Source organism: Tachysurus fulvidraco, chromosome 22 (genome assembly GCF_022655615.1).
Source record: "Tachysurus fulvidraco isolate hzauxx_2018 chromosome 22, HZAU_PFXX_2.0, whole genome shotgun sequence".
NCBI classification, from domain to species: domain Eukaryota; kingdom Metazoa; phylum Chordata; class Actinopteri; order Siluriformes; family Bagridae; genus Tachysurus; species Tachysurus fulvidraco.
In genome coordinates this window covers 10,574,215-10,591,096 of record NC_062539.1, presented here as the reverse complement: position 1 = coordinate 10,591,096, position 16,882 = coordinate 10,574,215, and the positions used below count along the sequence as shown (strand labels likewise).

Sequence of the window (16,882 nt, the reverse complement as noted above, 5' to 3'; positions counted from 1 at the left end):
CTGGCAACTCGGTGGATAATTCACATTCATAAAATACAACTTTTTGTGGTAGGAAAAATACAAATAAAGCTATACTTCACACCCTTTTAAACGTATCATAATCACCCTGAATTTATGTGAGGAGTCTTTTGTATATTTGTTTTCTTTCTCCCATCAAAAGCAAACACGAATGTGTGTAATTCGGCAACATTTTTGACACAATGTTCAAAGCTAATTACAAAGAATAAACCCCAAGCTGAAACAACCGCTACACAACAACGAACAAATCAGAACTCTAAACGCGCCTGTATTGGAACATAGCAAGCTAGTTTTTGAATCGCATTTCGAAGCGCGATTTCCGGTTCCGCTTTGTCTTCGGTAACATTCACTATCTTGTTTTGCGTGTAACTGACACCAGTGTTACCGAAAATACCGTTTGTTTCCGACAAATACCGTTTTAATACTTAAAGTAACTGAGTTTAAAAACGTATAATACTCTTTTTTTAATGAGATTTACAGAAAAATCTAGTTTTAATGACACTATAGTTAGTACTAAACTGGTTAGCTTCGGCGACTAGCTAACAGCTAGCTCCTTTTTTGCCGCATCTAAGCGCCATGGCGGGGAATCAGCAGCAGCAGGCCGTGAGCAAACCTCCTTCAGGGAAACACGGCAACGTTTTACCTCTTTGGGGCAACGAGAAAACAATGAATCTAAACCCTATGATTCTTACAAATGTGTTATCGTCTCCGTATTTCAAGGTTCAGTTGTATGAGCTGAAGACCTACCATGAGGTCGTGGACGAAATCTACTTCAAGGTAACGCCAGCTAGCGGGCCCGAGATAGTCAAAGTGCTCATTTCTCTTATGTTCAGCTGTGTTACACCTATGAACTGGTACCACAGAGGTGCTTTGTAATTTAACTAGCTAGTTGATGTTACATAGGTGCTAGTACTTTAACTAGCTCTCGGATACGGTTATTGTGTAGATATCGGTATATCGTAAGTTGCGTCTTATTCGCATATTAATGCGCAATATAACTAATCTGGCAACCCTTTGGTATTTTGCTTCGTCTACAAACGGAAGCCGATTGTCTTCGATAACACGGTGTTTTGTCTCTATAAGAGATTGTTCACACGCAAACAGCAGTTAATAAACACGTGTTTAAAACTGTGTGTGTTGGTTGAACTGAGATGTGACGACTAGAACGAAGCCTGAATATTTTTGCTGTTTCGTGCTGATTTTTTGGTCATTTGCAGATCTGATCGTTTATCAGGTTATTAGTTGATCGAAACAAAATCTGATGAATTATTTTTTTTCCTGATTATTCAGTAACAGACGTTTGCTCATTTCATCACCTATATGATCGCCAACGACGAACCACAGTTTATAACAGCGATTTGAAGGTCATTATGGTTTGTGTTCGCTGAAAATTAGTTAGCCGTTTGTGCCGATAGCTAGTGCAGGAATCCGGGGAAGTATTTCAGTGGCGTGTATAAGTGTGAATGGTGAGTAAAGTCAGGTAAAGGACAGAAAGGCGGTGCACGTTAAACGTGTTGGCAGCTCGCGCACTTTGAAACGATTACCGTGTTTATTTTAATTCATACATTTTTAGCTTTATCTGTTCAGGCTTAACGACCTTAAATGTTCGTTTTTATTATTATTATTATTTGTAAATGGATTCTGCTAAGTTCCTTGGAATTAACTCTGCCATAAAGCTGTAGAAAATGAATGAATGTAGGAACAGACCTGAAAGAGCGAGTTTGACCCTTGCAAACCCCCATTGCAGTGCTATGGCCCGTACATCACCACCGTTACATGTTTGCAGAGCCTTAAAACATTTCTAATATTTTGTGTTTTTATCATCAATGCCATAGTTGATCAGTCTGTGTGACAGAGCTGTTGTGTCTCAGGTAACCCATGCAGAGCCCTGGGAGAAAGGCAGCAGGAAGACTGCAGGGCAGACTGGAATGTGCGGAGGGGTAAGTAGAAGTATGTGATGAACATGAATTATTGCTTGATTTTATTTTGTGTGCAAGTATGTTGCAATTTCTATAGTTACAATTTGCCCTTGATATCGGTAGAAGCCAGACATGGCATAAAGGGATAAAACATGGCAGCCTCTAAAGCCAGTTGGTAGTTTGCTTTGGTATGTGTGTGTATGTGTGTGTGTGTGTGTGTGTGTGTGTGTGTGTGTGTGTGTGTGTGATGTGTGATATATATATATATATATATATAATGTCTTAGCCTCAATATAATTCGGACCCAATAAAGACACACAAAATATCAGTTGCTTACTTATTATAAAGACATAATCAAAACCAAGTCAGAGATTTAATACATAGTTTTAAAAAAAGGTATTCACGGCTGTAAAACAGACTTCAGTAGGGTCAATTTATTATGTAGTCTAATGTTAAATATACTAACACAAACGGTTTGGGATAAGATATCTGAGATGGAGGGAAGTAGATTAGAAATACAGCATATTAAAAAGCATTTAACTTACCAAAACATTAAATAGCATGAAGTAACATGAAAACAGAGAGAACTCGATGACCCTTATGATACAGAACCACCAGAGTCACCTCTCAACTGCAAGACAAGATTCTTTTTGTTTTATAAAACACCTATTTATTCCCTGTCTCTTTTTAAAAACCTTAATATAGTTTGGTTATCTGGAAGCATTCCACCCTCCTAACATTAGTCACACTTAAACAAAAACCTGGCAAGGACTATTATGGTGACAATAATTACTGCCCTCTAGCTCTGAAGAGTTCTTTTTGTAAAACCATGAAGAGAATAAATAATTGTTTTGTATGGAAGCTAAAACAGACAAAATAAGTAAATTTTAGTGTGGCTTTCAGATGAGAAAGGAGTATGCTTGATCACCTTGTTAGTTCAGAATCATATGTATGAGATGTAACATGGGAACATGGTTTATTGTGCACCAGATGCTTTTTAGGTTGTGCCCGTTTTTATCTGTAATTCTTTAACCAGTAAACCTTTTAAAATTCTGGTAGGTACAACTGTCAAGGTTATACAAAGGGCTGGGCAATAAAACAATAACGATATGTGTTGCGATATACACGTGAACGATAGCGATATAAAATTTGCTCGATAAAAAGAAAACAGAGGTTGCGAAGCAAGTTTGGTTGCATTAACAAAGGGAAGCACACTCTGGTAACCTAGCAACATAGGGAGTGACATGCTAACAGCCAATCATGTAACAGTATCAGGTTTGGTTGCGCAATATTGTTGTCTCATGCTTCAGTAACCGGCGACTGATAAGCAGAAAAAGCAGCGAGTGAGGAAATTGTAAATAAAAGAGGAAAAGTCAGCAACTTTTTCATATTTCTGCAGGTTTTATATTTCAAACAATGTTTCAGCAACTGAAAAAATGGAAGGGCACAATAACAATGGCAATGAGCAAAGAGAAGAAACAAACAGGAGAAAACGCCAGAAAATCGAAGCTGGCATACCACAACAGCACGTCGCCCATGCTTGTATACGCTTAAAGCACTCGGTGTGAAACCATGCATGGCCTCTAGGTCCAAGTTCCTGTCCATGATTTTTACCTCTTAATTACCACAAATCATTCCAAGAAGACAGTAAAGGCTTATGTTATGCCTGAGCTGTAGATTTAGAATCTTTTAGTTCTGAAGTTAAGTTCCATGACTTAAAGGCGGTATTTTTGTATTATTATTATTATTATTATTATTTATTTTTATTTATTTATTTTAATGTATGCCTTAGTTTTGATACTTTAAAAAAGTAATTTGGATCTCAGAAAAGGGTTCATTTAAAACCCAGAATGTTTGGCACTTAAATGTACTTTCTCATTGTTCACAGTACAAGTACAGACAGAGAAACAATGGGTAATATCTAAATGTTTATTTTTGATAGAAAATATTGAATGCATTTAAAAAAATAAAAGTTTATTTTTCTAAAAAAAAAAAAAAGGAAACCAATTAGTTTCTCTTGTATATTTTATATTGCTCTTTAATTGAGCAAAAATACATTTTATCCGATTACTCGATTAATCGATGACATTTTCAGTAGAATACTAGATTACTAAAATATTCGATAGCTACAGCCCTAATCTCAGTCTACCTGTTTTATTTGTTTACAAAACTGCACATATTTTGAAACACTTTATTCACCAGAAGCTGAACAGCTAGTGAACTTCCTAATGCTAAACTTGCACTAAATTCTCAGGTTGCTCTATTTATATTTAACACTTTGCACTATTTTATTACACTTTATTAAGCATTTCTTACATTTTATTTCATTTTGCACCTTAAATGTTAAGAGATAATTGTTAAGTGTACATTGTGACTTTAGACTTGTTTACATTTTATTTATTTGAGTTTTCCTGGTTGTTGACATTTGTCTTAATAACTGAGGGGATTATGATCAGAGGAAGGTTAAGTTCAAAATAAAAATGTTTAAATGTAATATTTTTCTCCTGGTCCTTATTTTAAAGGAGTCATAAAAAATATCAATAATTATTGATATCGACCGATATGAAACACTGATATCATGATACGGTTTTCAGCCATATCGCCCAGCCCTATTCTGACTATAGAAGCTCAGCATGCTGGAAAATGCATTTAAAAAAAAAAACAATGAGTGTTAAGTAAAATTGTTGCTGATTATTGAAAAATTGAGATGTCAAGAGACTATTGTGTACATGTTAGCTATAGCTTTTGACCATAGCTGACGTAATGTTTTAATATAAAATATCATTCTTATAGTTGGCACTTAATCATGGAATAGTTGTGTGCGCGCATGTTCACAATAATTTAGATCAGTCTCTGGTTGCAGAGAAGTAATATGTTTTCATTTAAACTTGATTGGTTGTTTAGCATTTTATTGTTTATCTGTTTATACAGATATATTTAGTATTTTGTGCTCTGACTTAAACAGTATTAATCATAATTTGATATAACCCACAGAAGAGTTCTTATAAATCTGTGTACACAATAGTACACACCTAATGACCACCCAGTGTCTATAAACCCTTTCATGTACAATATGTAGTTTTGAGATATGTAGAGAACTGCATTGTACATTTACATATGATTTCCCTCTCCACATCTTAACACATATTTGTTAACATGTGAGTATAAAGTACACTTTATGCATTATTGGAAAATATTTAGTCCTGTTGATCTAAAAATATTAAACTAAAATTATATATGAATTTTAATTTGTTAGGCCTCAGTATTTTTGGGGTATAATATAGTTAATTATAATTAATTAGTTCTTGTCATGCAAATTTTATTTGTGTTGCAGGTACGAGGCGTAGGCACGGGTGGTATTGTCTCCACAGCTTTTTGCCTACTGTATAAGCTCTTCACACTGAAACTAACTCGCAAACAAGTGATGGGTCTCATTACACACACAGACTCCCCGTACATCCGAGCACTTGGCTTCATGTATATACGGTAAGTGTTTTAACATTAATTTGAACTATTTTAACATTACTTTTGCCAGGGAATTGTGGTAGAAGAATGCAATGCTATGGTGCAGAACAACACACAATGTGGCAATTAATACTTTAGATTTGTTCCTTAATGATTCTGTAAAACACTCCAAGTGCATTGGTGTATTTTTGCTTTATGGGAACTTCAGTAAGAATAATGATTAACATGTAGATGTTCTATTTAAGATATTTCAGATATAAAAAGATATATTTTTTTTTGGCCTAAAAAAAACTAAATTGAACCATCTGATAAGGTAGACCCATCTGATAAGGCAGTCAGTATTTTAAATCCTTTTAATTTATTTATCCTTCATATTTTATTGTATTTTTTTTATTACACCATTAAGGTGAGACTTCATTTTGTTGAACTTTTTGCAATGACAATTAATCTATTTATCTATCAGCCATGAAATTAACATCACTGACAAGTATGACTATGTGAATAACATTGATTTAGGCAGCAAGAGAACAGTTAGTTCTCAAGGTTGATTTGTTGGAAAAAGTGGTCCAAGAAAACACAACCAGTACTCTGGTACCCAAAGCTAATTGATGCACATGAGGAATGAAGGATAGCCATTTAAATGGAGTTTATCTTTAAGTGCAAATTAAGTGTAAGAACTGAGTTCAGGTGATACTATTATCTAGGCAGAATCATGGTCACAGACTCTTTGGCCTAGTATTGTTGGTTGGGTGATATTATTGTTTAAATGATTATCACAGTCATGTACCTAATTTGTTCAGTGATGATCCTTGATGTCTTGCTGCTGCTCGCATTGTAATAATCGATTAAGATTATTCATTTAGCGTTCTAAACATATTCCTCTATGATATATATTAACCTATTGTGGAATGGGCTTTTGGAATCTGGGTTGTGGCAGTCTAAGTTCTTACAATGTTTATGGCTGGTTGGATTTGTCACATTTACCTGAGGAAGGAGGTGGAGAGGCAGTGCAATGCTATTGGGAAATTTGGATCCTGGCGTTCTGGCCTTTGTTACTTTGACACATACCATCAACCTAAACGTTGTTGCATACCAAATGGATCTCTTTATGGCAATAGTTGGATCCTGTCTGAGGAACAAGAGTTAAAGGTGTTGACTTGACCTAAAATTTCCCAAAATGTCTCTCTAATTGAGCACCTATGTGTTGGGGCTGGGCGATATGGCCTAAAATAATAATTCGATTTTTTCACAAAAAAATCGATTTGTGATTTTAATCGATTTTTCCTGTATATTTATTTACATACACCTGAGATTCCAAGGGACCGTCTGCAAAGTGCAAAACCTGAAAAGTGGTCTGTAACTTCATTGTTAATATACTGTATTGTCACCAAATTCAGCTCACACACCACTGATGTCCTGATAGTTATACTACAACCCTTATTTGTGTAAAAAAAAAAAAAAAAAAAGTCTTTTTGTATAATTATGATTTTTCATATAAAAAAAGTATTACAGTGAAGTTATTGACTGTTTTTAAAGTATTCGCTTTTTCGCGAATCTGTCTCTTAGGTGTTTACACATAGAGACTTATGTATTTTGTCCAACACGGAGGAAAGCTGATTTTGAGGAATATTGGGTTGTAGCTGCCTCTCTACTTTACTATGATAAAAAGGTGTTATTTGTGTAATAATAGTGTTTAGCTCAGGAGTTATTGACTCGAGGAAACTCCAATCTGTGAATATGCGGCCAACTTTACTTAAGTCGCAATACACAACATAGAGTATAATGTTTGTTGATGCGTATAACAGGAATTCTCTGCATCCATGATCGCTTTCCAACGGCCCCCTTCTTATCATACTAGATACAGTATATAAATGTTTCTAAGACGGTAGGTTGTGTTTTGGCGGTGTGCTTGTGCTGCCACGGTCTTTTTCATTTCGCAGGGCGTAACATCTCTCCCTCTCGACAGCATGCCTCTGTTTAAGGTGCTGCAGTAAATACTGCTACCTAAACACACTTTGCAGCGGGGTGTTGTGTGTTCTGGATCTGATGCTGCAAAACTGAAATAATGACAGATGACACTGAGCCTTTCTTGGGAATGAGTTCTTCCCTGCTCGCTGCCATGTTGTTTGTGTATCTCTATGGCAAACGCGCGGGAGGAGGGCCGAGCCAATTCGAAACTACGGGAGCCGAGAGGGGAGCGTCAGCAGATGTTAAAGAAAAAAAACGATTTTCATTAAAACAGATCGATGTAAAACACACATTCGAGTTAATCGATTTATCGCCCAGCCCCCCTATGTGTACAGACACATGTACACGCACAGTTTTGTGAAAATAATTGGGACACCTACATTAAATATTCATAAATGTTCTTCAGTCAGTTTTTTTTTCTCTGGAAAAGATTTAATCGCAGGCAAGAAGTTACAAGATGGGGCAAAAATTGTAGATAATTTTGAAAAACATAAACCCTGAATGTATCTACGCATGCAGCATACCTGAGAAAGGGAAGAAACTCCGCTACAAAACACAATGCCAACGATAAGTAGCTAAATGAACAGACAGTAAAAATGTCCATCCATTAAATCATCCATTACACAATACAAACCTTGGTTGATCAGGATTCTACAGATTTCAACGGTATAAGGATCAGCACTCTGAACAAAACTCATAGAACTAAAACCAAAAAAACTACTAGACTTTCCTTCACCCATAACACTAAATTTGCTATTACCTTTTGGTGTTTTGTGATTATAAAGCTTCACTCATTTCTTGTACAAACGTGTCTGTGTTACTAAGAGAAACTTTTGTTTGTTGCTCCGTTCTGCTTCTGGGTAAGGCTTACAATCCAAAGAAATCAATTGGCCACCACCCCTAAAGCACACAAGATTCTTGCCTTACTATTGGATTTTACTTCCAGTAAAAATGTGTGGCCTGACATTTGATTCCTTTCCTTGCATCCAGATTGGCCAAGGGAATATCGAGCAAACAGTGTTTAGGGTTATGTACAGACTTTGTGTTTTAATCGTGTTTTTGCTTTTTTTTTAATATTAAAAATTGGAAACTGAATACTCTGTAAACGGCATGAGAAGAGAGATTTACTGACAACAGCTAATGGTGAGATGTTATAAATAAGATATCTTGAGTTTTTACTTGACTATATTAATTGATTTCTTTATTTATTTATTTTTAGTGAACTTGCACTATTTTCCAGACAGTGGAATGGCTGGTTTCAAATTCTTTTGAGATCTTATTAAATCCCTTACTAGACTCTCAAGCTGCTACAATCTTCTTTCTGAATGCTTCAAACATCTCTTTTGATCTCACCACAGGGTTCACTCTCACTTTAACAGTCAGGAGCACACCAAACTAAATGTCTGAGGTTTAAATAGGACAGTGATAATGTTCTAATCATGTGTACCTGATGTGATACACCTATATTACACACAGGCTTTCATGGGTGTCCTAATTTTTTCACATGTCTGTGTGTATATATATATCCATATATACAGTCAGTTCTTTTTCTCAGCCAACAAGAAAAAGAGAGTAGCTAAACTCTTTAAAACTGAGGCATGCAAAAAGCATCTCAGAACATGCACATCAAACCTTTAAGACCATGTTGGGTTCCTGTCCTCTCAGCCATGAACAGTAATCTGTTACTATCACGGTCACCGGCTCAGTGGAAAAAGACCAGAAGATTCACCTTTCTGCTGCAGCAGTTTTTGTCTGATTAGATACTTGCAGTATGGTTTTAGTCCTAATAAAATGCTCACTAACTGTATATCATGTCTTTGTGCTGTGATATAATACAGACCTTTTTTGTTCTATGTTTTACAGATACACACAACCCCCTGCAGACCTGATTGAGTGGTTTGAGCCCTTCCTAGATGATGAGGAGGTATGTCGCCACGGGTAATACTTTCAGCTTTCTTTTATGTTAAATATGTAGAAGCATGGGCTGTTTCAAGGTGTAGCCACTGGCCCTCTTCTCCACCCATTGCAGATCCGCTGCTGTAAGGATAGTGTTTGTGATGGATGTTTCAGGTCTTGCTTAGTTGTTCATTATCTTTTGAATAACCTTTGTGATTTTGTTTGAAAAAGAATTAACCTTAAGTTTAAAATTGTGATGTGTATTGCTGACTTTTCACCTTTGCCTTCATTTTGCTTAATGTTCATCCAGAGTAAAGTTGATTGGTTCTCCCAGTAAGGATGTTTGCTTACCTCCACTGTGGAAAGATGGAAAGTGTCTATCAGGTTTTGAACAAACAGCATTGCCATGATCTGACAGATCAATTATTCTTTTGTACATCAGCATAGCTAATTTGGTGTTTTGATTTGTTGATCAGATTGGCCAGAGAAGAAAAATCAGCCAATTCACACATTTCTAATTAAATTTTAATACATTTTATTTGTATAGCACTTTAAACAATTCCCATAGTCTCAAAGCAGATTTCAACAATCTTAAATTTAGGCCAAAATTGGCCAGTTGTATAGCTAATCTGTCATCTTTCCCTAATCAGCAGTTTGAGGGTTATAACTAATGCTGGCTTTGCCAAAACACAGATGTGTGGTGTTGCAATTTCCCCTGCTAATAGCTTGTTGTGATGTGACCATCACATGTTTACTCGTATCTGTGTATGGTAGCTATTTTAGTGTTCATCTTTATAGGTGTCTATGGTCTTGATTTGCTTGACAAGTTGTTGCAAAAAAATAGAAATCCAATCTCTTTATGGTTTGCTCCCCAATCATCAAAAAAAAGATGAATCCTAAAATGAGAATTTCATGCACCTTATCTAATGTTGAGCAAAATTGAAGGCACTGCACAATGATGTGTGGAGCACAACCCGACCAAACTTTTAAACAGTTGCTGCTGTTTTTATTGAAGGTGCAAACATAATGTACAGCATCTAAAACATTTTCAGAAAATAATAAATATTGTGGCAAAGTACAATAGTAGAATTTCTGGGGATTCAATGGCTCGAAATATTTAGGGTTTCTAGGCAACCAAATCATGAAACAGGAAGCGTATTGAACATTTTGCTTGCCCAGTGCCCTACCTAATAAGTGCTTTTCCCTGTCCTGGTATAATTTGTTGTAATTAAATGGAAAAAAATAGCTAATAAACACCCCTGGGACAATTTGTATTGACCATTAAATCGGTTGTTGTATTTTTAAACAATGGCTTGTTCATTAGGAAAATGTTACCACATTTTCAACAAGTATAAATTTAAATATATTCTATCTTAACTAGTTATAGCAGGTGTAATACTCAACATCAGCAGTCTAGCATTGAAGTGGCCTACCTGTCCTTTAGAATGGAGAGCACTCCATTTCATCTGCTAAGCTGAATGAAATCCTAATTGTGTATATATAGAGGTATGTCTGAACCTGTGTGTGTAAGTCTAGCTAACTGCACTCTTCTCTTTCTCAGATGGCCTTATGCAGAAGGTGAATGGGAGTAATATATCCCAGCACTGCAGGTTTGCGTGCGTGAGTGCAAACAGAACCCTTTCCTGTTCTCACTCTAAAGTACACAGTGTAGCAGTACTGTAGCTCCCCAAATGACAAACTGGAGCTTTAACATTTAGATGTGTGACCGAAAAAGTTACAATGAGTATTTTAAAGAATGGCAAGAGAATTAACCCAGACCATTGATATTTGAACATCTGTGGCTTTTTCTGCAGTTTGTTTTTCCGAAATCCTAGTTACCCCCACAACCAGGCTTTCTGTCATCTCTACTAAGACTATTATTTTAAGTAACTGCTTATTGTCAGACTAAACTTGTAGCTGCCCTGTTTAATTAATATTATTTATCATATATAAAAAAAAATTAATTCAACAAATGTCTAATCATCCTGTATGTGGGGCTACAGTGTGTGTACTCTAGCTGTTTTGGATTGGTCCATCTTTTCATTTAACACCATCTTGCACTCACTCATGCGGTAAATGGAACATATGAATATTGAGTTTGATGAAAACAGAGGTGAAGTTTCAGTTTTGGTCATCACAGACAGGGATTTGTTTTCCTAATTTAAATTCTGGAGTTAGATTATTTAGTGCTTTCCCTACTCTGTAATTCCTAAGTAAATTATTTTTGTAGATTATGGGTTTTAATTGAGTTTTGTACTGATGAAAATATTACACTGAATATCACTGGGTTTCTTGACTGGACTTTGAGAACCTTGTGTTTTTTTCTAACCAAATTTTTACATTGGAAATGTAGAGTGATGAGCTACACAATTTTAGTTTTCACTGCCCAATTAATTTTTAGCTTAAAAAATTACTGCTTAATACGTCTCTGTCTTGGTTTAAGCAGAGAAAACACTAAACCGTGAAGTGGTATGTGCATTTAATAGTAGGACCCTGAAATATAAAACAAATGCTCAGTCAGATGAAGTGGCTGATGTAAATAAACACTTTGTGTTTGTGTTAACAGGAGCTGGACGTGAAGGCTGGCGGTGGGTGCGTGATGACAGTTGGTGAGATGCTTCGCTCCTTCCTCACAAAACTTGAGTGGTTTTCCACACTGTTTCCACGTATCCCAGTGCCTGTGCAGAAAGCCATCGACACACAGATGAAAAATCGACCACGCAAACCACCACAAAAAGAAGGCAAAGAGGATGAGGAGGATGGAGACTGGCACCGCTCAAGGTACATCACAGGATTCTTAGTAGCCAAATTCAAAAGTGTTGGAAAATTTTTGCTTTGTCACATTTTAGAGACAGATTAAGCCGTGTTTAGCTTTGTGTTTATGGCTGTATGGAAACTTGCTTCAGCTTTAAAAGTCAATGCACAGTTGGGGTCCTACTGATCTATTATACTAGTTTATCACTAGTAACACAAGTCCAGACAAGGCGGATGCCTCTGCTGTTACCTCTGCCTCGGGTTCTGTGTGTTGAACGGCGTCTTCCGTGTGAAACAGAGCTAAACCTTTCACGGTACAATACAGTACTACAAAAACACATTTGACCTTTATTACCACAGTATTACTCGTGGAATTCATTTATTGAGAAAAAATATACCCTCGGCCAGCTTCCCCAGCAGGTTCCGCCATAATAGTTGCCTGGGTTGCGCATGTATGTGTGAGGCGGAGCTATCAAAACAGACTCATTTGGGTTAGGGGCGTGTTTGTTTAGGTGATTTCAAATGTCAGCGTTGGCTTTCAGAGATTGTGCACCCCGCCTTTAATTGCAAGGAGTAAGAACTTGCAGAAGAATTATTAATTTAGGATTAGATCAGGCAGCCAGTATAATTAGTAGACTAATCGGGTTAATAAGCTGTTTAGATTCAGGTTACCACTGAAATGTTCAAAACCTATGTATGAATATGTAGGTTGTGAACTAATAGTGACTGCAGCTTTGCTAGCATTACTATTGTTTTGTTGGGTTTTTCACACTAGGTCCCCAAGGAGAACACCGAGTCCTCGGAGATCCCCAAACCGTTCCCGGAGCCGCAGTCACCACAGAGAACGGCACGGAGCCAGCTTCGACCGTGAGCTTGAGAGAGAGAGAGACCGTCAGCGAAAAGATAAAGACAGGGAACGGGACAAAGTGGACCGTGACAGGTGTGCAGACAGGGACAGAGATAGAGAGAGGGATCGTCGGCATTCTCAAACCCCAGATCGAGCCATGGAGAAGCGAAGAAGTCGTGAGCAGAGGAATGAGCGTAAAGAGCGGGATGGCGAGAGTGAAAGAGAACGAAGCCGTCGGAAGGAGCGGGATCACAAAGAACGCTCAAGCGGCACAGAGCGAGAAAGAGGGCGCTCAAAAGATAAGAGGGCCAAAGGAGACGATGATGCATGGCATCACAAGGATGAGCGAGAGGAGAGGAAGCACAGGGAGGAACGTAAGAGCAAGAGGTCAAGCCAGAGTCGGAGTAGGGAGAGGAGGCACAAAGGTGAACGCTCGAGTAAAAAATGTTCTCGATCACGCTCCAGGAGCCGTCAGGAACCAGAGGAGAAGAGCAGGAGGCATGAGTGCAGCCACAGCAAAGAGCATATGCACAAACACAGTCACAGCCGAGAACGCAGTCACCGCAGAGAAGCAAGCAACGGGAAACACCACATGAGAATGGACACTGAAGGGACTCCATGAGCTTACTTTTACCCTTACTTGTCTTTTCTGTCTTCTCTTGGGACCTTGCCATGCACCCTGCCATTGTCCTACTAAGTCATTTGATGTAGATCTCATGCAACTTTTTCTGTTCCATCATACTTAAACCTAGAATGGACATAAGAAAATAATGCTTACCTTTTTAAATATTTCTTTTGTTTTGAAGAAACTCTGTATATATAATTTCGGAGAATATTTTAAATCATACAGATGAACATGTGCTGAGTGAAACTGGCAGCATAAACCTGCTGAAATTGTGCTGTGTTGCATCTTATTTCTTAATAAAAATCTTGTATGAAACGAGAAGTTTGTTAGGTTTGTTTTCTGACACATGAACACAAACCTATTTCTCCAGCAGAATAAGTGTTACCATTTATAAGAAATACAAGCATAGGATTTTTCTTCTTCCTTCACTCCCTCTTGCTACTTGGGAAATAGAGATGAGCTTGTTCGACCTAATGGGAGAACTATAGTGATGCATTTTTGGCCCATATGCAAAATTATGGTGTGAACAAAAAGGGTGAACTACATAAACAATATGGACACCATGCCACAGTATGAAGTGGACAGCTGGAGTACTGAAATGTATAAATCATGATTACTGCTATTGATTTGACCCAGACATGAAACATGTTCAGTACAAGGATCGGAGTTTGTCTGCAAAGTTTGGGGTGGGGATATTGCAAGGGTGTTGAATAAGGTTCAATTTGATAGTTCTCAGTAAGCAAAAGTATTTTTGAGCTGAAATTTGGTGTACTGAATTTTTAATAATGACTTAATTATTTAAGCCAATTAGCTCTCAGCAGGCACCTGAGAGGTTTCCACTTTTGCTCTTATATATATATATATAATATATATATATATATATATATATATACACACACACACACACACGAAGCCCCACAGTTGTGTGTTCTAGTTAGTGTTTGGGATTCACACAGTCTCAGTGTTTAAGTCCATGCTGAAAACACATTTGTTTAGTCTAGCTTTGGGCATAGTGTTTGGTGAACTGGAATGTCTTGATGCTGTCATCTCACCACTCTTGCACCACTCATATCTGTGTCAGCTTTGGGCCACTTTGCACATAATTTACATTTACAAAGACATTTACAGATCTTTAGCCATTACATGATCAAAAGAATATATTGCTTGTAATAATCTCTCTCTCTCTCTCTCTCTCTCTTGCTTTCTCTATCTGTCTGTCTTGGAGAACCACTTGGAGTGGGTCTTTATCATTAAACATTTGAAGGCTCTGGCAAGAAGCAAGTAGTGTTAAATCTAAAATTAACTCAGAAATGCCCAGGAGCTCTTGGTTGCACAACTCTATACACCTTTAAAAAGACATTATAATCATGCCCTGCAGTGTTTTATTTGTATAGTGCTTTTAGCAGTGGATGTTGTCTCAAAGCAACTTTACAAAAATATAGAAAAAAATTAAAAATGTTAATTGTATTTATCTTTAATGAGCAAGTATGAGGCAACTGTGGCAAGAAAAAGGAGAAACCAAGATTTGTGTGATGGTTTGAGCTACAACACTATGGCATTCTGTCTGTAGGCCCACTACTTGTGCTAGATGGGCACATAGAAGACCATGTGCACCCATTTGGTTCAAACAATGTACTCTGAAAGTAATGCTATATATCAGGATGAGAATTACTCATATTAGAGACATATTATATAAGTCTATTTATATTATAAACACTTTTATTATATACTCTCATTCTCTGTTGACTCATTTTTGACAATTCTTGGTTGCACCAGTTTCTTTCTTTTAAATCATAATAAATTAAAGTGTGCATGCATTACAACATAAAACAAGCAGCCTGGAAGCATACCTAAGTCACACAGATCACAATAACATTGAAAGTACTTGCCCAATGTTGTGTGGGTCTACACAAAAAACAGCTCTGACCCCTCTCGGCAAAGACTTGACAAGACCTCTATTAGTCTTTTGTGGTATCAGGGCCCAGATCCTTTTAGTCCTAAAGGTTTTCAGGCTTGTATGCCCAGCACATTGAATTGAATTGAGATTTGAGGAATTTGGAGACTGAGATAGTACCATGAACTCTTGAAATGTTCAAACTATTCCTTAAACAATTGTGCAGTGTGGCAGGATGCATTATCTTGTAGGCAGTACATGTAGGTGGTCCAAGGGTTCCTAGCAGAACATTGCCCAGAGCATCACACTGTCTCCACTGACTTACCTTCTTCCCATGGTGCATCCTAGTGCCATCTCATCCCCAGGTAAATGAGCCTCAAGGTATTCCTGATGAATAACCACAAAGTCTGTTCTTTACAAGCTTCAATGTGTACATGTTTCTTTAAACAGATAAAAACGTGCAAAATTGCTTTGAGGTCTGAATCAATTAAAACACTGGTTCAACCAGGTTACAGACTTAGGACACCATCAACCTAAAGCTCTGTTAGGAGCTGTTTTTTAAAGCACTATGTTATATGTTTCAGGAAGAGGAGGTAGTTCTTCCCCCGTCTTTTGCTGTTCGGATATTTAGGGGATGTTCATTCCACAGTAGAGCAGTGCTAGTAGATCAGAGAGAGCGAGATGTAGTGGGAGAATTGATGAGAGCTTTTAGGTAAGATAGTGATGGACCATCTTTGGCTTTGTAGGCAAGCATCGGTGTTTTTGAATATGATGCATGCAGGTACTAGAAGGCAGTGGAGTTATAGAGGGAAAAAAGGAAACCAAGTACTGAGCCCTGGGGGACACCAGTTGAGAGTTTGTGGAGTAGATGTCGCTTCCCTCCATGCTACTGATATGAGCTACCTCCCCGGTAGGTAGCAAACCATTCTCATGCTGATCCACAAATTTCAAGACTTGTGGTTGACTATATCAAATGCTGCCAAAAGGTCAAGGAGGATAAGGACAGTGGTCAGCTTGGCTGATATAGCAGCATGTAGTTTCTCAGTGACAGCCAAAAGGGCAGTGGAATGTGCTGAATGTCGTCTTCGTGTTTTTCCTTACCACCATTGTCTCAGCCTTGAATTTTATAAATTCAATTTAAAACAAACAAAAATTTATTTATATTTTTTTGTTTGTTTTAAGTAAAGCTGTTTTTGAGACATTGCTTTGAAAGAACTATACAAATAAAAAAAATATTGAAGTGAATCAATTTCAATTGTGTCACCAACAATGTCTACAAAACCTTACCCTAACCAAATGACATTTTCCGAGTTTGTTGCCAAGTTTGCCAGTCTTGCATGCAATGTCTACATAGAACAGGCATGCAATGTCTACATAGAACAATGTCTACACTGTAACCAGGCCTCACAACACTTGCCATTTGTAGGATGGCTCCGCACTTGATTTTGTAGATGTTTGGGTGCTCCTCCTCTGAGCACTCTGAGCACCTCTGGTTT

General features: G+C 37.4%; 1 protein-coding gene across 1 annotated transcript; it reads left to right on the top strand.

The window, feature by feature from the left end:
* The first annotated feature begins 326 nt into the window (after nt 1–326).
* Nucleotides 327–13,810, top strand: prpf38b (pre-mRNA processing factor 38B). The gene is made up of 6 exons (XM_027143140.2): nt 327–795; nt 1,890–1,958; nt 5,272–5,423; nt 9,234–9,294; nt 11,833–12,047; nt 12,796–13,810. Exons 1-6 carry the CDS (start codon nt 595–597, stop codon nt 13,487–13,489), a joined length of 1,392 nt encoding a protein of 463 aa, XP_026998941.1. The 5' UTR covers nt 327–594; the 3' UTR covers nt 13,490–13,810.
* Nucleotides 13,811–16,882: the final 3,072 nt, after the last annotated feature.

What these genes read in the sequence shown, in the direction of transcription:
- prpf38b (XM_027143140.2), top strand. Translation starts at nt 595, where the DNA reads ATGGCGGGGAATCAGCAGCAGCAGGCCGTGAGCAAACCTCCTTCAGGG. An exon ending in TGGACGAAATCTACTTCAAG is followed by an intron (nt 796 to 1,889) that starts GTAACGCCAGCT and finishes GTTGTGTCTCAG; the next exon opens with GTAACCCATGCAGAGCCCTG. An exon ending in CCTTCCTAGATGATGAGGAG is followed by an intron (nt 9,295 to 11,832) that starts GTATGTCGCCAC and finishes TTGTGTTAACAG; the next exon opens with GAGCTGGACGTGAAGGCTGG.